Source organism: Jaculus jaculus, chromosome 1, assembly GCF_020740685.1.
Source record: "Jaculus jaculus isolate mJacJac1 chromosome 1, mJacJac1.mat.Y.cur, whole genome shotgun sequence".
In the NCBI taxonomy this organism is placed as follows: Eukaryota; Metazoa; Chordata; class Mammalia; order Rodentia; family Dipodidae; genus Jaculus; species Jaculus jaculus.
Genome location: NC_059102.1, coordinates 89615811 through 89636205, shown reverse-complemented (window position 1 = coordinate 89636205; position 20395 = coordinate 89615811). Strand labels below are relative to the sequence as shown.

Sequence of the window (20395 nt, the reverse complement as noted above, 5' to 3'; positions counted from 1 at the left end):
ATAAAATAATTGTACAAATGAGAAGATAGACTTAAAAGAATGAGAGAGGTGGGCGTTGTGGTGCATGCCTTCGATCCCAGGACTCAGGAGGCAGAGGTAGGAGAATTGCTTTGAGTTCAAGGCTACCCTGAGACCACAAAGTGAATTCCAGGTCAGCCTGGGCTAGAGAGAGATCCAACTTCAAAAACAAAACAACAACAACAAAATAGAAATCCACTACATAAGGAATCACTCTTAACTGCAAGCAATAGTCTATAGAAAGCTCCTCTTCTACCTCAAGGCAATCCAACTTCTTTGAACTTCAGTTTTCTCACATGAAAAAAGAACAAAGTATATATTTTAAAGTTGATGTGCAGCATTTATTTTAAAGCACCTGTAGCAGCTCCTTCCTCAGGATATACTCCTAACAAATGACAGGTATCTTTATTTTCTCAAGGAAGATCTATATGTGAATGTTACATGTCTTTTTGTCTATTAAGCAACTTGAAATTGGTCCATCTCATCTTTCCTCACAAGTAATTGACAAAAGGACAAAAACGCTAAATTCTCTTAAGAACTTTAAAAACTAAAGTGTCGGTACGCACTAAGGGAAGGTGCATTCAGTGAGCAGTGTCTGGACTCGGTGTCTGAACTGGAAGGGAAAGCTTAGGCTCGCAAGAGACTTTGCTGATTCTGAAACCTGGCACACGTCTCCTGCAACCTCTCCCTTCTTTCCTGGATCTGTTTCCTTCTAGCTATCAGTATTGTCCTTCTTACGTGTAGAAATTTCTGGGGCTTCTTCTTCATTCCCTCCTCTTATTCACTCCTTGTAACTGTGTGGCCCTTTTCACACAGCCGCATCTAGTTCTGGTGTGGTTTCTGGCTTAAAGGTTTCCCAGAGGGACACAAAAAGAAAGTGGAAATTGAATGACATGTTGAGGTTTTGTAAAAACACATGTAAGAGAAGACTCCTTTTCATGATGAATAGTTTTGGAACATGAGGATAATGCATGTAGTTCTAAGGCTACAGGACGCAGGATCCTGCAGTTACGAGTGAATAAAGCCCGCACAGGAAAGGCCCCCTGATGGCCAGTGTAGCATGGCCAAAGGCCAAGACTTGAGAATGTCCATCCAGAACTGATCAACTATTTCTTACTAGAAACTAACCCAGTGTTTTGATTATTACCATAGTCTTTCTTACAATAGAGAGTTTACAGGTTCAGGTAGGACAATGTGAGTTTGGACCACATGTGGCTATGAAGACAGAATAAGGAGCAAAAATGTGTTCCTATCTTCCAGCTTACTGTTTAGACCCCAAAACTCCAATAAATGACCCACTTGACACAGGACTAGGAGACGAGTAGAGCCTGAAAGGCTGAGAATAAAATTGCGAAAAATTTTATTGTTGATGGTGTATCAAATGTGATCTCTTGATTTTATAACTAGAGAAACATCTTCATATAGCTTTACATAAGAATTGCAACATAGTTTTCTATCCCTGACACAGTAGTAAGAGAGAGCAGTCTTGCACCATATTTGCCTGGAAATTTCCTAATCACCCTTGTGTTAAAGCTCAGCTAATTATTACATCTTTCCTTAGCCGTACTTTCTTGGCAGAGTCCTTACAATGATAAATACCTAGAGCCTGCTTCACAGCTGTTTTTAGAACATGAATTGCTCAACATTAGAATGAATATGATGTCTTTGTTCCATCCTGTCCCTGGAAGATGAAAGTCCCTTGAAAGAAAAGACCTCTCTGATTCATCTTGGGACAGCAGTCAATGGGATAATGGCTGTTACCTAATGAAAACACACCACAAACCTTGCAGCTGATAGCTGCCTTTATATCAAACCAGTCTTTGTGGAAAGTTCCAAAGTTGTAGGCAAATGTTAGTGTGTACAAGAAAAACACTGAGGAAGATGTGCAGCTTTCTAGCTAGGAGGTGAACATTGGTAACATATCCATTTCAGAGGCTAAAGAATATACTAAAACCATGAAAATTTTGTGGAAATGGATCTCAAATTTTATTTCCTGAAGTTAGGAAATTGGGTTGGTTTTGCCAGTGTGGATTTTATCTATTTGCTGCTTTATCTGTCTTAAATCTATCAATGTATTTGCAGAATTATTCTATTTCTCCATGAGTTTGTATTTCTGTCAGCTACATTTGTACTTTCTGCTGGCTTTAAATCTAACTTTTGTTTTTTACCTTATATTTCACAGAAGAGAGATTCTCTGATGCAGTTCCATTTTTTCAGTTAATAAAGGAAATTTCTCAGAAATTCAATTTTTATTTCACTATGATTCTTCTTGAATTCCAAAATGCCAAAAAAAAGTTATAAGTGAGTAATATAAGTGAATAATACCAAAGTAAAGGTGATGCTGAAAAGGAAACCCAAATAGTTTAAACAAGCAAGTGGTAAAACATTTAATCCACTAACATTCTGAAATTGTTAAACATTAAATAAGAAGTTATTATTTATATGTTTTTGTCTATTTAGACAAAAGAAATAAGAGACTGGAGAGATGACAAAGTGGTTAAGATGCCTGCCAGCAAAGCTTAAGGACCCAGGTTTGATTCCCCAGGACCCACATAAGCCAGATGCACAACGTGGTGTATACATCTGGAGTTTGTCTGCAATGGCTAAAAGCACTAATGCACCCATTCTCTGTGCCTCTCTCTCTCCCTTTCTAAAAAAAAAATAAAATATTGACTATTATATGATTTGTGCAACTATATTCATTCCTTGAAATCTGTCCTACAAAAAAATGTAAAAAAAAACAAAAGTTAAAATGTAACAAGCACATTTTTTTTCCAGGTATAACCTACTCTATATCTCTCCTTCCCTTCATAAGTTTCTCAAGATAACTTTCTGTTCATTTTGTAACCAATACTTTTCCTTTTATTTACTCTTAGTGAATGTATTCCAAACTGTATTTTGCTGAATTTATTCAGTCAAGCCAGCTTTTTTACTAGAATATAACACACTGTTATTTAAAAATGCTTCTTCCCTAATACATTCTCCTCCCACCATTTTCTCCTGGTGCCTGTCTCAAGTATTTTCTCAGAAGTGCCTACCATACAGCCAGTAAGTGATCACTGCTGGGTAAGGGAATTCTTCCATTCCCAATTCTCACTCTAAGTAGGTCCTCAAGATTTCCCACTGCTGGTATAGTCCAGTGAGGAACTCCTGCAGGCCAGTCTCATTTCAACCAATGTTGCATTGAACAGGCTAAAGATCTGCTAGAACCCTTTGTGGAGGACAGTACAGGTCTAGCCTTGTGGGCCTTGCTGCCTTTCACCAAAAACAAAAAGGGGAAGATGAAAACAGACTGGATATCCACGGAGAGGGGATTACATAAACGACTTATGATGGAAAGGTTTAGTGGTCAAATGATAACTGTTTGTCTGTATCAGCTCTGTCTATATAGTTTTGGAAATTTTGATGTAAAAAAACAAAGGCATAGCAGAATATTTATGGCATGATATCTTTTACATAAAATGAGCAAATTATGACAAAATAATTTAGGTGTATTCCTAGTTTACCTACATATAATCCAGTGAGGATTTAAAGTAAAATAATAGCTTCAAACTTTGGAAAATGTTGGGAGAAACTATTCAATGTATACACTTTATTCTCATAATAAATTTTAAATTGGCTAGTAAAGAAATGCAAGTCAGTAAAATATCCATACGGGGGAAAAAAAACCACTGGAAGAAAAATGTAAATACAAACATTCCTGGTGACAATATTTTGGACATACTTATTTGCATAGTCCATCAAATATACTATTATTGAAAATAGGGTAAAGTTTTGTGCCCAGTTTCTCTGAGTTTATTACAGATTGTCTAAGGCAATGGAGGACAAGAGGGTTTATAGCTGGGAAAGAATAATGGGCAAAGGAAACTACAGTACATATTGGAAAACTGGGTAACTATTTTTAAAAAGTGAGTGGAAAATAAAAGCATGAAATCTATTACTTATGGGGGCATTACCTTTCAAGCCCCAATGTACTTCAGAATGTACTTGCCATATTTTAGCAGCAAATTAAATGCTAAGTATTTTCAATTTAAATGGTTTTCAATTAAATTTACCACATATCTAAACAAAAATCATAACAGAAGTCCTTATTAAATCACGCAAGATCCAAATTACAGGCCTTTGTGGAGGAAAAAAAATGAAATTGGGCATACTCCAAATGCGTCCTGCCAGGTGTCTCCTCAATTTAAACAAAAGCTGTATTTCATTGCTATCCCGTCGGAAATCATTAAGCTTAAATCTTAAAAAGCATACACTGTCGGGAGGGCAGGGCCGGAAGGCAGAAAACGTCCTATCAAACAGGCTGCAAGACAGAGACACGCGAGCCCTCCCCGCCCAGGCTCCCCGCCCCGCCCCGCCCCGCCCCGCCCCGCCCCGCCCCCGCGCAGGCGCAGTTCAGGCGTGCGGCCGCTCCTAGCCCGGGGGATCCTGGGACGAGGCCTCTGCGGTAGGATCGGCTCGGTGTCCGGGACTAGGCCGGTGTGACGGACCCGCGTCGAGCCAGCCCGAAGCCCGTGTTCCAGGCGTTGTTGGAAGCTAGACCGGTGGCCGCGGCAGCGCTCGAGGGTCGGCGGAGGACGCTGCGGACGCTCGCCGAGGTGCCGGGCCTCGCGGGCGGGCGGGCGGGCTGGACGTGGCGGCCCCTCCTCCTCCTCCTCGTCGTCCTCGTCCTCGTAGTCGGCCGGAGCGGAGCGGAACTGCGGGCCGCACCAGGTGAAGCGGGTCACATAACTGCCGGCCGCTGATGACTCAGCCGCCCCGCCGTCGGCCTTGAGCTCCGCGGCCTTGGTGGGCCTGCTGCGGGACAGTTTGGTGCGGACCACTGGCCGTGTCCCGAGGGGGCCGCGGAAACTGCTCGCCGTCGGTAGGGAGGGCGACTCTGCTGCTCTTGCGACTGCCTTGTTCCCTGCGGGACTTTCAGGTTGTCACGTCCTCAGCAAGGTTTGCACATGAAAGTGTCCCTAGGTAACGGCGACATGGGCGTCTCTGCCCACTTGCAGCCTTGCAAGGCGGGAACGACGCGGTTTTTTACCAGCAATACTCACAGTTCTGTGGTATTGCTGGGCTTTGATCAGCTTAGAATAGAAGGATTGCTTTGTGACGTAACCCTGGTGCCAGGGGATGGAGATGAAATCTTCCCTGTTCACAGAGCTATGATGGCGTCTGCTAGTGATTATTTCAAGGCCATGTTCACAGGTGGCATGAAAGAACAAGATTTAATGTGCATTAAGCTTCATGGAGTGAACAAGATTGGCCTGAAGAAAATCATTGATTTTATTTATACTGCAAAACTTTCTCTTAATATGGACAACCTTCAGGACACACTTGAAGCTGCCAGTTTTCTACAAATTTTACCTGTTTTGGACTTCTGCAAAGTATTTCTTATATCAGGAGTCTCTTTGGATAATTGTGTTGAGGTTGGGAGAATTGCTAACACCTACAATCTTATAGAAGTGGATAAATATGTCAATAATTTCATTCTGAAGAACTTTCCTGCTCTGTTGAGTACTGGGGAATTTCTAAAACTCCCCTTTGAACGGCTCGCCTTTGTGCTTTCCAGTAACAGTCTCAAGCACTGTACTGAACTTGAACTCTTCAAGGCAGCCTGTCGCTGGCTTAGGTTGGAAGACCCTCGGATGGATTATGCTGCAAAATTAATGAAGAATATTCGATTTCCATTGATGTCACCACAGGACCTCATAAATTATGTGCAGACAGTAGATTTCATGAGAACAGACAATACCTGTGTGAATTTACTTTTGGAAGCTAGCAATTACCAAATGATGCCATATATGCAGCCAGTGATGCAGTCAGACAGAACTGCCATTCGATCTGACTCTACTCACTTGGTTACATTAGGAGGCGTTTTGAGGCAGCAGCTGGTTGTCAGTAAAGAATTACGTATGTATGATGAGAGGGCACAAGAGTGGAAATCTTTAGCCCCCATGGATGCTCCTCGATACCAACATGGCATTGCCGTTATTGGAAATTTTCTTTATGTAGTTGGTGGCCAGAGCAATTATGACACAAAAGGAAAAACTGCTGTTGATACAGTTTTCAGATTTGACCCTCGGTATAATAAATGGATGCAAGTTGCATCATTAAATGAAAAGCGTACATTCTTCCACTTGAGTGCCCTCAAAGGACATTTGTATGCAGTTGGTGGGCGCAGTGCAGCTGGTGAGCTTGCCACAGTAGAATGTTACAACCCAAGAATGAATGAATGGAGCTATGTTGCAAAAATGAGTGAGCCCCACTATGGTCATGCTGGAACAGTATATGGGGGCTTAATGTATATTTCTGGAGGGATTACCCATGACACTTTCCAAAATGAACTCATGTGTTTTGACCCTGATACAGACAAATGGACCCAGAAGGCTCCCATGACTACAGTCAGAGGTCTGCATTGCATGTGCACAGTGGGAGACAAGCTGTATGTCATTGGCGGCAACCACTTCAGAGGAACAAGTGATTATGATGATGTTCTGAGCTGTGAATACTATTCGCCAACCCTTGACCAGTGGACACCAATTGCCGCTATGTTAAGGGGTCAAAGTGATGTTGGAGTAGCTGTCTTTGAAAACAAAATCTATGTTGTTGGTGGGTATTCTTGGAATAACCGTTGCATGGTAGAAATTGTCCAGAAATATGACCCAGAAAAAGATGAGTGGCATAAAGTTTTTGATCTTCCCGAGTCACTTGGTGGCATTCGAGCTTGCACTCTCACAGTTTTTCCACCTGAGGAAAACCCTGGGTCACCTTCTAGAGAATCACCTCTTTCGGCACCTTCAGATCATTCTTAGGTCCGATAGGTGACTTTACAGTGTGTCATGGATGAGCTCATACTCCTTTATAATTGTCTCTTTGGTGATTGCCACAGTTATTAGACAAAAGGTAACTTAGATTATTTGTCTTGCTTGTCTTAGTATGTTTATCAAATGGTTAACAAGTGCAATCTGAAAATGTATTCAATGTACTCAGTTTTAACAAATGAAAAAGATGTAGAAAATTAGATGTCTTTTTGTGGTGTTACATATACATATATGTTAAATTGTAGGTGACGATAGCAAGTGTATAATTATGTCTTCAAAGTCAAAGGTTTAATCTGACCAAAAGACATCAAAGGGAGGCCACCTGCTCTAATTTAACATGATAAAAGGTTGCCAAGTATTATCACCTACCTCCCTCTTTGCATAGAGTTTTTGACAATCTGTTAAACTAGGTTGTATGATTGCATTCAGAATATATGAAGTTTCTTGGGTAGACAAAAGAAATACTGAAAGTATCATCTAGAAAAAATAGTCCTCAGGATTTGTTATCTCTGGAGTGAAAAAGGAAGAAAAACTGTATACACAAGACAAACATACATGCACACAGCAAATGTTTAGACACACACATAAACTTAAAATTGATTAGTACTTTAACTGTAGTGAAATTGTTCTTAAATTTACATTTTTCCTCCCACAAAGGAGCTATTTCTATGTAAATAAGAATTCAATACCAGAGAATAAATGTCCAGTAGTCTTATAAATGATTTAGATAGCTAACAAATTGACAACAAAATTTGATATTTGACTTGACTGAATTGTTTCTTCAGATGAAGCTTAGTTTTTCTGCATGAATGTTTTCTGTAGTTTTATAAAGATCGTTTAGAAAAATTCAAGTTTTAGAGATTTGCTTTTTTTGTTACATTGTTGTTTCTGACTTTTTCTTGTAAAATTTGGAAGACAGAAGCAGAGCAGTGTTCTGAACAAATGTATAGTGTTAAGTTCAGCCTCCCAGCTTAATCATTCTAACATGATTACTTTGTGATTTGGGCTGATTGTACTGGGGGTGCTGTACTTTATATACATCGGGAGCTGGGTGATCTGCCTCAAAGGACATGATCTGAGCAAGCAAGAGGTACTGTCTTCTGCATCAAATCAGAATAGAATACTGTTTCAGCATTGACTCAAGTACAGGACCAACTTCAGATTCCCTGTAACACTTTCTGGCAGTACTAAAGTCATCTTCGGCTTCAATATTAAGGAGATACCTATTGATTGAGAATTGTATGGGAGAAATTTTGGTAGGATTTTACCAACAAATGGAATACAGGAGTCCTGTATAATGAGTGATTTAGAATAGGTATTTTCCAGGAATAATTGTCTACCTGAAGAAAAGTGTGTGTGTGCGTGCGTGCGTGCGTGTGTCTAGCCCTATGTCTGTCTGGGAAATTGTCAGAGTGTAGTTCAGCAACAACTTTATCTTTATTGATTACTTCTTAACATAACCCAAGAACCAATGCAAAAGGAATTGGCTTCCAGGGCTCTGAACTGTACTTACTGCCAACACAGGTGTAGATTCATTTTTCATGTTCTTTATGATTTCTGCTTTGACAGAAATTTTTATACTTTCTATTTTTTTAATGATTTAGTTTTTTATTACTTAAAATGGCATATTGAGTACTCTTAGAAGATAAGTAGAAATTTTGTGTATGGAATAAGCAAGAAATGGCATCCTGACCATTTCTTTATTAGTAAGATTGAATGTGTATTTTTGAGTACCTGTGTTTCCTCTGTATTCTAATGTTCATGTCCTTTGTCCTTGTGATACCTATTGGAATTGTTTTGTTTTTCATATCAAGTTATAGGAGCTCTTGACATAATAAATATGATTTAACTGATAAATGCTTGCATTATTTTTTTTCTCAGTGTCTTATAGTTTTATAAATAAGGGCCATTTAGTTAATTTTGTGGCCAAATTTATCCCACTTGCATTTTGACCTCTGGGGAATAACTGCTATAGTTTACTTTCAGTGCAGCAGTGATAGATTACTTCAGTGTAGTAATATGTAGCTTCAGTGTAGCAGTAATACATTACTTCAGTGCAGCTTCAGTGCAGTAGTGATAGATAACTTTTTCAGTGCTAATTCTGATATGCCAAGCTGGTATTTCCCTGCTTGTCTGCTACACAAGTTTTTCTCTTATATAAAAAAATAAGTTTTTGCCTTTTATTACATTTGACCTTGGTGGTTTATAATTAAGCTAAGAGCTACTTGACCAGGTAAGCTGACTGCTTGGTCTATACCACTGTATGGCCTTACATACCTCACTTCTACTTTCCTCTTTTCTGCAGTTGGTAGCTTTCTTGGGAATTATACAAATAATGCTACAGTAATATTGCTAATGAAATCTAGAGCTCTTCTTTTAAAATGGAAATTGTAAATGACTTTGAAATGATCAACTAGAAAATAATATATTTTCATAAGTGTAATTTTTTAAATTTTTATTAGCATTTTCCATGATTAGAAAAAAAATCCCATGTTAACCCCCCCACTCTTTCCCCTTTGAAATTCCATTCTCCATCATATTACCTCCCCATTACAATCATTGTACTTACATATATACAATATCAACCTATGAGTGTAATTTTTTTAAGGAAAACTAAGACTGGACAAATTTTTAAAACAAATGGGGCTGGAGAGATTGCTTGCTTAGTGGTTAGAGGCTTTTGCTTGCAAAGGATTGGGTTCAGTTCCCCAGTAATCATGTAAACAGCACATGCATCAGGAGTTCATTTACAGTAGCAGAAGGTTAGGTGTTCTCATTTTCTCCTTTCTCTCACCCCCTCTTCTCTTTCAAATAAATGAACAAATAATTTTAAAAACAGAAGTAGGAGAATAAGTTACATTATAAACCACATGACAGTAAAATAAAGCATTGTTAAGTTTTTATTTTTCTGTTAAGATTTTGCACAAGTAATATTTATAAGGTTTTCTGATATAAAATTATGTTAGTACAGGAAAATAGTAAACAAAATATAAATTACTTTTAGTTCCACATGCCAAAGATAATCTCTTAATATTGAGTGTGTCATATGTATAAAGAAATTTATCAAATAGTTTTCAACTATGCTAGGCCCTTCACTAAGAGCCAAGTGATTTAAAAAACTTTTAATATCTAACTTTCAAAGATAAACTATAGTCATTATGATTGCTGCTTAGTTTTATCATCTGTAAATATTAGAAGATAATATGATTGTCAGGCTCACCATGGAAGGCAGCACTTACAATTCCTCTGCGGTTTCACCTGGGCCTTGGATGAAATGTGAGGGTGTTTTGTCTCCTCTGGTCTTGCTGCCTTCTGAAAAAGAAAACTTCTCCAACGGAGAGTGAAGTCAGCATAGGTTAAATTGTATAAGCATTATTAATTTAGGGATATTTTGATGGATGTAGCCCCTCTTTTAGTCAAACATGGAGCTTGACATTGAAAAACATCTTTGTCTCCATAGGATTCTGACCTCATTCCAAGTTCCAGGTATGTGTTCCTTTTCACTGTGTGGATCTCTTAACCAATTAGAAAGCCATTGATTATCCATCGAGGCTGTGTACCACTATTAATTACACTGGTGTGTACTTGTCAGGCTGGTTGTTTCTGAGTAGCTTAGATCCTGCTTGCTCACACCCTTGTTGACCACTTTTCCCCCAGTAGCTCATGTAGTGCTTTCTAGCGATAGACAGGCTAACTGTCTGGGGACTGGCTCTCTTCCAGATTCCAGCTTGGTCTCTGTTCTGTGCTGGCAGCATATGGTATCTTAAGCAATAGGGTCTTACCTTTTACCTCAGGTAGGTAATCAAGTCTTGTTTGGGGAAACTTGTAGGTCTCTGATCAACAGCTCAATGTGGATAGCACTAATTTCTGGTACTGGGAGGTAAGGTCAGAGCCTAAATTTTTTAAGGATAGGCTTCATCCCATCCTCTCCAGGGCCCTCCTTTTCAGACACTCCCCCTATACTCCTGTTGAAGGTTAAAACTTTTAGTCTACCTTCAAGGAGAATGGTTTCTGTGGTACCAGTTCATTTTGGATTTAGTTTTGTGTATATCTGGCCAAGACCCCCTCCTTCCCCTTCCCCCAAACCCTTTCATCCCCATTACCCCAGTCCATGGTTCCCCTGTGCTAAAGAGTGTGCAAGAGTATGCCTGAGCACCCAGTTCCCCTCAGTGACTGAATTTGAGGCCAGCTCCATGGAAGGGAACTCATGCCTGGTACTGAAAACCTAATCAAAAGCCTAGGGCTGGGAACTTACAAGCCCTAAGGAGGGTGGAAATCTACTTCTTTTGTTTGGCTAAATGTATATATTATCCACATCAAATTGCTCTCTAAATACTTATGGTTTGCCTGTATATTAATGCTACTCACATTTGGGTAGAGAAGCTTCTCGTTTCAGATGGCAGTGACTACTGGTGTAATTCAAAACTCACCCGAGTAGTAAGAAGTGACAGGAATGTTGACCACTAAGTGAGACTTCTCTCCCAAACCCTTCAAGGCTCAGGAAGCATTGCTGAAGAGGTAGAAAAATACGTGTAAGAGCCAAAGGATGGAGAGGAGTATTTAGGAATGTTGTCTTCCAGATACAAAGTGGCCATTGCATTCCTGACCACACAGTGTTGGTCACTACTTTATACAAGAAGTGCATAATAAGAGGTCAAGAAAAAATAATGGTGTCAAAATAGAGGAGGTATGAATTGGGAAAAAAAGAAGCACTTCAATGGAAGAGTGATAGATGAGGGTCCACAAAGGAGGATGGTGGAAGAGATTGCTGATCAGGATACATTGTGCATATGTTTAGAAGTTGTCAATAAAAAGTCAAAAATAAGAATTTGGGGTTAGGGTTGTTAGTGAGTAGAATGTCTACCTAGCATACACAAATCCCTGAGTTTGAGCCACGGCACAGCATATGGTGAGCATGGAGGCCCACGCCCATAATCCCACAGCACAGTATATGGTGAGCATGGAGGCTCACGCCCGTAATCCCAGCACTTGGGAAGTAGAGCCAGAAAGATAAGAAGTTCAAAAGCATCCTTATCTAGTGAATTCCAACCCAGCCTGGACTACAGGAGATCCTGTCTCAAAAAATAAAAATAAAGAATATATTTTGACAACATGGGAATTATAAATTTAAATTATTGTGTACAGAGCCTCAGTTTCTACTCAAAAGTCTAGTTCCTTAAAAAAAAAAAAAAAAAAAAAAGAGGGCTGGGAGATGGCTTAGAGGTTAAAGGTGCTTGTTTGCAAAGCCTGTTGTCCTGGGCTCACTTCCCCAGTACCAAAATAGAGCCAGATGCACCAAGTGGCACATGCATCAGAGTTCATTACAGCAAAATGACAAGAGGTACTGGTGCAACCACTCTTCCTTTCCTTCCTCACACACAAAAGTAATTTTAAAAAATAAACAAAGGGGCTGGAGAAATACCTTAGTGATTAAAGTGTTTGCCTATGCAGCCAAAGGACCTAGGTTCGATTATCCAGGACCCACATAATACAGATGCACAAGGGGCGCATGTGTCTGGAGTTTGTTTGCAGTGGCTACAGGCCCTAGTGTGCCCATTCTCTGTCTGTCTCTCTCCTCTCTACTCTCTCTGCCTGCAAGTAAATAAATAAAAATTTAAAAATAAATAAACAAAGGCCCAGAGTGGTGGTGTACAGGTAGGAGGATCACTATGAGTTCGAGGACAGCCTGGGCTAGAGTGAGATTGCTGCCTTGAAGAAGCCAAAAACAAAACATATATATATATGTTCAATAACTGAAGCATAAAATGTTTTAGATTGAGTGAATATTGATAGGCTTAAAGTAATATAATAGTAAACGAGACTTAATTGTCCAAAATTGAGTCTAAGCCTAAATCTCCTTTCCAACTTCCTGGGATTTCTTTTTTTTAATTTATTTATTATATTTGTTACAAATAATTTATTTATTTTACTTATTACACAGAGAACAGACACACAAGGGCCAATATCCAACTGCAAACAAACTCCAGACATATGCGCCATCTTTTGTGTCTGGCTTATCTACAGGTACTAGGGAAACAAACCTGGGTCCTTAGGCAAGCACCTTAACTGCTAAGCCGTCTGTCCCACCATGGGATTTTTACTTTTATTGCTTTTAATTAATTTATTTATTTATTAGTAAGCAGAGAGAGAAAAAATAAGGAAGGGGCATGCCCAGGGCCTCTTGCCACTACAAACAAACTCCAGATGCATGTGTCACTTGGTACATAGTACTTAAGAAATTGGATCCTGGATGGCATCTCTATACTTCTTAGCTTGCACCTTTGCATTTCTCTCAAGTATATGCACTACATCTAATCCATCACTTTAAACAAGATCCATTGATCATGTTTTCTGACATAATCTATAAAGAACCATGCCATAGATATGAGCATCCAGGGATAAGTCATAGAGTTGTCTATCATTCTATCATGAAAAACAAGGTTGAGTGCATGTGACAACATGGTTGGCATTAAACACTCATGAATCAGTGAGACATCTGACTGGTATGCCCTCCAGGAGAAAGGATGACAGGCATGAAAGGCATAGTTATAATTAAACACTAGCGTGCTGTGCTCAATGACACTTGGTATTTATTGCTAATGAGAGGAAGTGGCTTTACTGAGTGTAAAACCGTATCACTGCAAATAGGGGTAATTTAACTTCCTCATTCCTGTTTGTATACTATTTCTTACTTTCCTCTGCCAAAGGGCTCTAAGATTTCTAATCTTTATTAAGCAGTAAGAGTGGGCACCATTGTGTTGTTCCTGATTTAAGAGGAAATGATTTCTGTTCATCCTGATTCAGTCTAACGTTGGCTATGGGTTCATGTATGTCTTCATTATGTTGAAGTGTGTTCCCTCTATATCAATCTTTTTTAGTTTTTAACAGAAAAAGATATTGAATTTTATCACATGCTTTTTCTGCTTCTGTTGGGAAGATGATGATTCTTAGCTTTCATTTTATTATGTGATGTATTTGTTGTTTTACATATGGTGAACTCTGCTTTATCCCTGAGATGAAACAAAAATAATTTTTTTAAAGACAGATTCTGTAAAGTGATGAGAAGTTTTTTTCTGCAGATGATAAACAATATAGCAGTCTCATCTGCTAATTAACAACTTCACCATTTAAGTCAATTAAGTTGAGGGAGTGTCCTTTAGAATCATTTCCTTTTTTGCTTGTCAGAAGTGAGAGAATATTGGCTTAAGTTTACTTACTCACTGTGAGGGAGCTTGTCAGCTATTCAGAGTATAGTGTGTTCTCACAAATTTGGCTTCATTGTGTATAAACTCTTTTGAGTTGGTCAGTGTATTCTTCCTCAATCTCCATGAAGGCTATATTTACCAAAGGTAAAAACCCTCCTCTGCTTCTTAGCTTGATGATCCCCACCTACCTTCTTGCTTCTGCTCTGCTCCACCTCTCCCTCTCCATTTGCAGGTCTGAATGTAGCCAACTGTATCTTGTCACTAATTTACCATTAGGGTATTGCTTCCTTTTGAGCATTTTTCATCACAATTAGGCATACTTTTGTGTTCTTTTTGTCCACTTTTTTTTTCCTATGAAAAAGGAAATAAGAAAGAAACATATATACTAAATTGTATTGTAATGCAGGATGGTTGTGTGGCTCATTTGCCTCATTAACGCTGGCCCATTATTGACATGGCCAAAGTATTTCTCTTTAATTTAGTAAGAATTAATTGGGAAATATAAAATCTAATTCATTTTTTTTAGAAAAAAAAAGCAAAGATTCTCCATTGTTTATTCTCATTGGGTATGATATTGTTCCCGTGTGGGGGAAGATAAGCTTGTGGGAGTATAAAAAGAAATCTGCGATATTACAATGGTGTGTGGCTTTCCAGTGCTCCACTCTTAACTAAACCTTATTTCTTATTCCCGTGCTGCAGTTACCTTTTCATTGCTGGGACAAATACCCAACCAGAAACAACTTCTAGGAGTAAATGGTTTATTTTGGCTTACAGATTTCAGGGGGAGCATCATCATGGAGGAAGACACTGGCTCACTTCCATAGTCCCTAGCAGAGAGAGGCGAAATCAACGCCAGCAAGCACGAACAGCCAGAGCTCAAGTTAGCTCTCTGCACACCCAGTTAGGGCTAGACTCAAGATCTGTCTCCAATGACACACCTCTGCCAGCAGGGCTTTGTCTGCTGAAGACAAAATAGGGAGCTTAATCAAATCTATGGAGAGCATACATTTACATTCAAACCACCACAGCTTGTTGGTACTTTATTATTAATTCTACTACAGTAGTAATTTAGCACATGAATTATGTCAAGTTCTGAAAAAAATTGACTTTATCAGGATTAATATCTAGCAGCAAGTGAAGTTAATTTTTTTTTTTTTTTTTTTTTGGTTTTTCAAGGTAGGGTCTCACTCTAGCCCAGGCTGACCTGGAATTCACTATGGAGTCTCAGGGTGGCCTCAAACTCACGTTGATCCTCCTACCTTTACCTCTACCTCCCAAGTGCTGGGATTAAAGGCATGTGCCACCATGCCTGGCAAAATTAACTTTTTTTCATATGAAACAAACAGTTTACATTAAAATAAATTTTAAAGCTGGACATGGTGGCACATATCTTTAATCCCAGCACTCAGGAGGCAGAGGTAGGAGGATTGCCTTGAGTTCGAGGCCACCCTGAGACTCCATACTGAATTCCACATCATCCTGAGTGACAGTAAAATCTTCCCTCAAAAAAACCAAAATAAATAAATAAGAAATAACATTTGAATAGTTTTTCAGTATTTTTTAAAGATGCTTAAGTCCTGCGTTTCACAAGTATCGTTTACTTTTTTAAACATATAAATTGGCAAATGAAGTTCTCTAGTTTTTTCTAAAAATATTTTTATCTTGAGTTAGGCTAAGCATTTTTAGTGGATTTTATTTATTTATTTGCAAGCAGAGAGGTGAGGAGAAAAAATGGGTGTTCAAGGGCTTCTTGCCACTGAAAACAAACTTCAGATGCATGTGCCACTTAGTGCATCTGGTTTTACATGGATAGTGGAAAATCAAACCCATGCAGTTCGACTTTGCAAACAAGTGCCTTTAGCTGCTGAGCCATCTGTCTTGCCCAGAGGTTTTTTTTTTTAATTAATTTTTTTTTGTTTTTTGAGGTAGGGTCTTGCTCTAGCACAGATTGACCTGGAATTCACTATGTAGTCTCAGACTGGCCTTCCACTCACAGTGATCCTCCTACTTCTGCCACCCAAGTGCTAGGATTAAAGGCATGAGTAACCACACCCAGCTCTAGCCCAGAGTGTTTATAAATGCATAAATTGTGGTAGAGGTCACTAGTTATAAGTAAATAAAAACTTATACATAACAAATCACAATTTATATGGAAAACAATTACAATGAAGGTAAAATAAAAACTACTTTTATGAAGGCAAATTAAATTCCAATAAATTTTTGTTGTTGTTTTGTTTTTTTGAGGTAGGGTCTCACTCTAGCTCAGACTGACCTGGAATTCACTATGGAGTCTCAGGGTGGCCTCGAACTCATGGTGATCCTCCTACCTCTGCCTCCTGAGTACTGGGATTAAAGGTGTGCGCCACTACACCCAGCCCAATAATTTTTCAACTTAAATTTCTACTGAAATTAATTATTTTAATCCTGAATTTAATAAAAATAAAGTTTTACACTTTCTGTTATTTATTTTAATTGTGTGTCTTTATTGAGAATTTTAATATATGAACATACTATAATTTGATCATAATCCACACCCATTACCCTCATTTTCTCCTCCTCCGTCCCAATTCCACTTATCCCATTCCTGTTTTCAAGTATTCCCTCCTCTAATTTGATGTCTCATTCTATGTCAAAATGTTGATGGATTCAATATTGTACAGGTCTTATGGATAGAGATGGTAAATCCACTGTGAGGTCATGAAATTTGCAGGGAAATGGCTGGATCTAGAAAAGATTATACTAAGATAACCCAGGCCCAGAAAACCAAAAGCCATATGTTCTCTCTCATATGTGGATCCTAGCTACAAATATTTAGGTTTGTATGTGAGTTGTAGTAAAAGTTGGTAGCAAAGGCCTGTAAGATAGAAAGGGGCTTTAAGGGAGGGAGGAAAGGGGAAGACTTAAGGGAGGTATTGTATATATGTAAGTAGATGAACAAATTACTGGGGGTGAAATGGCCTAAGTGAGATCAGGGGAAGGCACCAAGTAAAGGAAGGGTGGGAGGTAGATTAATAAAAATTTAAGATGTTATGAATAAGGCATATGGAAACCTACTTCTTTGGATAATGCTGTACCCAGAAGCCATAGACTTTTACTAGAAAAATTTCAGTGCCAGTAACAGGATACTTTCCAGTGAATTGTTGTCCAGGAAGGTCCCTGATACCCCAAAAACATTACAGATCATTGCCAAGGCTTCTAATTTCCCACCAGTACTAGGTGTAAGGAGCCTATTGCTGAAGATTCCACATGCTCAGGCTGCAAGGTCACTGAGAAATCAAGCTAGAGCTAAGCTGAGAACCCTTCTCCCTATAGACCAGCTGACAGAAAGCTGGAAAAAGCTGTGCTGCGTGCAGCTGTATGGGGGGGAGAGACGCCATCAGTGGTGGTAAACAGCAGTAGACACAGCAAGCCTTAAGATTGGCCACCCAGGGCAAATGAGCCAATGAGTGCAACAGTGGCATAACAGTTATGGAGGAAACCAACTGCTCTCTAATTTGACTGGAGAACAGCTCCACGGAAGGTAATGCATCCCTGATACTGAAAACCTAGTCAAACACCTATGGCAGGGGACATCATGAGTCCTAGGGAAGTAACACCTGCTGTTGTCTGGTTTGAATAAAATGGTGTCTGAATGCTCACATAGCTACTGTAAACAGTAAGATTCTCCCTGGGCTGTCCTTAACTATACCCTAGATCCTGTCCAAGCAACTCATGGTCTAACCTACTTAACAGCAAATAACCTGTTGTGATGCCCACACAAGTGCAATAGTGGTGCACAGCCATGGTGGGAAACCAACTGCTCTTGATTTGGCTAACTGATCCACTCAGTGGAACAGGACCCATAGCTGGAGCTGGGAAACAAGTCAGAACCATATCCAAAATTGAGCCTGCTCTCCATTATCAAGCTACCACCAATCATGGGTTACAAGAGGACCTACACCTACTAAATTCACTATTTTTAAAAAAAGAGTTATTTCATTTATCTGGTGCTAACTTTACTCTCCGTTGGAGAATCTGCTTCTCTTTTTCAGATAGATGCAGATCCTAAGGAGAGAACCACCCCATCATATCTCAAAAAGGCCCCAGCTGAAACTAAGAATAATTGGTGAACCAAGCAAGGGTGCTGTTTTCTTGGTGAACCAAGTGCCAGCACAAGGGTGAAGGAGATCAACACAGAGAACAATCAACTCCTACCAAATCAGATATCCAGAGATGCAGAGGCTCCCAACACCTCATCACTGACGCAGACCAAAAATGAACCCAACCTGGCTCAGAGAAATTTTAAAAAGAGGGGGTGGATAAAATCTCGGAGCTACACATTGTGTCATGATATGCAGAGAGATTTTCTCCTACCCATAACTTAGGGCTAACTCCACAATGCATGACCCACATACCTCAACAAGGAGGGGCCGGGGGGGAGGACATGGAGGAGGCTAGCAATGATACCAACTTGACTATATTCACTGAGTACAAAAATAATTAATAAAAAAAGTAGTAGTAGGCTGGAGTGATGGCTTAGCAGTTAGGGTGCTTGCCTGTGAAGGCTAAGGACCCAGGTCCGAGTCTCCATTACCTATGTATACCAGATGTACAATGTGACACATGTGTCTGGATTTTGTTTGCAGTGACTGGAGGCCCTGGTATGCCCATATTCATTCTCTCTCTCTCTGTCTCTCTCTGTCTCCTTAGGATAGATATATAAAGTATTTCAAAATAAATAAAGAAGGCTTTTTCTAAACAGAATTTTATGTTTGACTCACATTGTAGGGATGAACATACAAGTATGGACAGTTAATGTTATACCGTATCTTCCATTTTTGTAAGTAAAGAAACCTAAAAACAACAATAATACTTAATATCAGTAATATTAACTATTGACATAAGAAAGAAAGGCTAATGAAATTTTCTCGGGAAAAGACTGTAGGAATTAGGACTGATAATGAAAATATAAATTTCTTCTCTAAGTAGAAAGCAAACTTCTACTGCTAATGAGGATAATTTAGAGGATCACCATTGCTGGAGGCTCAACTGAAAGCCCAGCATGGAAGTGGTCATGTGAGGAGAGAGCATAAGGAGAGAAAAGATTTACCTTGATTCTGAGAACTATCAAATCTTTCAAAAAAAAAAAGGGGGCGGGGAGAATAGAGCCACAAAGCAAACAGAGGTAGGGGAGCCTTACATTAGTGAGTCTGGAGTGATGTCTCATGGGTCCAATCTCATGCATAGGCAGAAGGTGTAAGTTAGAGGCTGGCCTGGTATGCGTACTAAGTTCCAGACTAGCCAGAGTTACATATTGAGACAGTAGATTGGGGAAAGGGAAGGCAACCAGGGAAAGGGAAGGAGAAAGAAAGAATGAGACTAGTGATAAAAATGTACGTAGAAAATAAAATTGCTCATAAGGGGAATCAATGAGCTCCTCACATAAGATATTCATTGAAACTCTTATTACTTTAGAGAAAAGATGTTGGTAATATTAATGAGAGTTGGATTGTTAGAAACAGTAAGCAGAAATAATATTGGAATAGTTAGAAATAAGAGCAACTAATGAGTGAACGAAGGAAATAGGATGTAATCCAGATGTCAGTCTAGGTTATGCTTTTTTAAAAAATAATTACCCTGTCTTGTTTTCTAGATAAATGATACACTGGCAACTAATGTATATTTGGTATAATCATTTTCAACCATAGGGTATTTAATTTTAGTGATAAGGTTTAAAAACACTTTTGACAAATAAATCATATGGAATCCTCTGGCTTCAGACAATGGAACACTCCGGAGCATAGATCACTGTTAGAAAATTTTCAGTGCCAGGGATGGGATACCTCCAGTGAGTTGTTGCGCAGGGAGGTCTGATGCCCCAAAACATTATAGGCCATTGCCGAGGCCTTGGTTCCCACCAGGAATCGATAGTAAGACCCTACTGCTGAAGATTCTACATAGTTGGGCTGCAAGGCCACTGAAAAATCCTGCTGGAACTGAGCTGATAACCTCCTCCATGTAGACCAGCTGACAGAAAGCTTGAAGAAGCCATTCTACATGTAGTTCAATGGGAGAAAGAGATACCACCAGTGAAGATACTCAACAGTGGACACTGCAAGCCTTATAATTGGCCAGCCAGGCCAAATGAGCCAATGGGTGAAATAGTGGCACATCTGTCATGGTGGAAACCAACCTCCCTCCAGTTGTACTAGAAGCCTGCTCCATGGGGGGAAACATATCCCTAATACTGAAAACTTAAAATGGTAGCAGTCATGAGCCCTAGGGGTGTAACATCTGCTGATGTCTGGATAAGTGTATATACTATGCTTACCAAACTGCCCAGTAAGTACTTCTCTTAATATTTATACCCTTATATTAACA

General features: G+C 39.4%; 1 protein-coding gene across 1 annotated transcript; it reads left to right on the top strand.

Moving 5' to 3' along the window:
- Positions 1 to 4642: 4642 nt before the first annotated feature.
- Klhl9 (kelch like family member 9) lies at positions 4643 to 8687 on the top strand. Its single transcript, XM_004658407.2, has one exon. The coding sequence runs from the start codon at positions 4968 to 4970 to the stop codon at positions 6819 to 6821; it is 1854 nt and encodes a 617-aa protein (XP_004658464.1). The 5' UTR covers positions 4643 to 4967; the 3' UTR covers positions 6822 to 8687.
- Positions 8688 to 20395: the final 11708 nt, after the last annotated feature.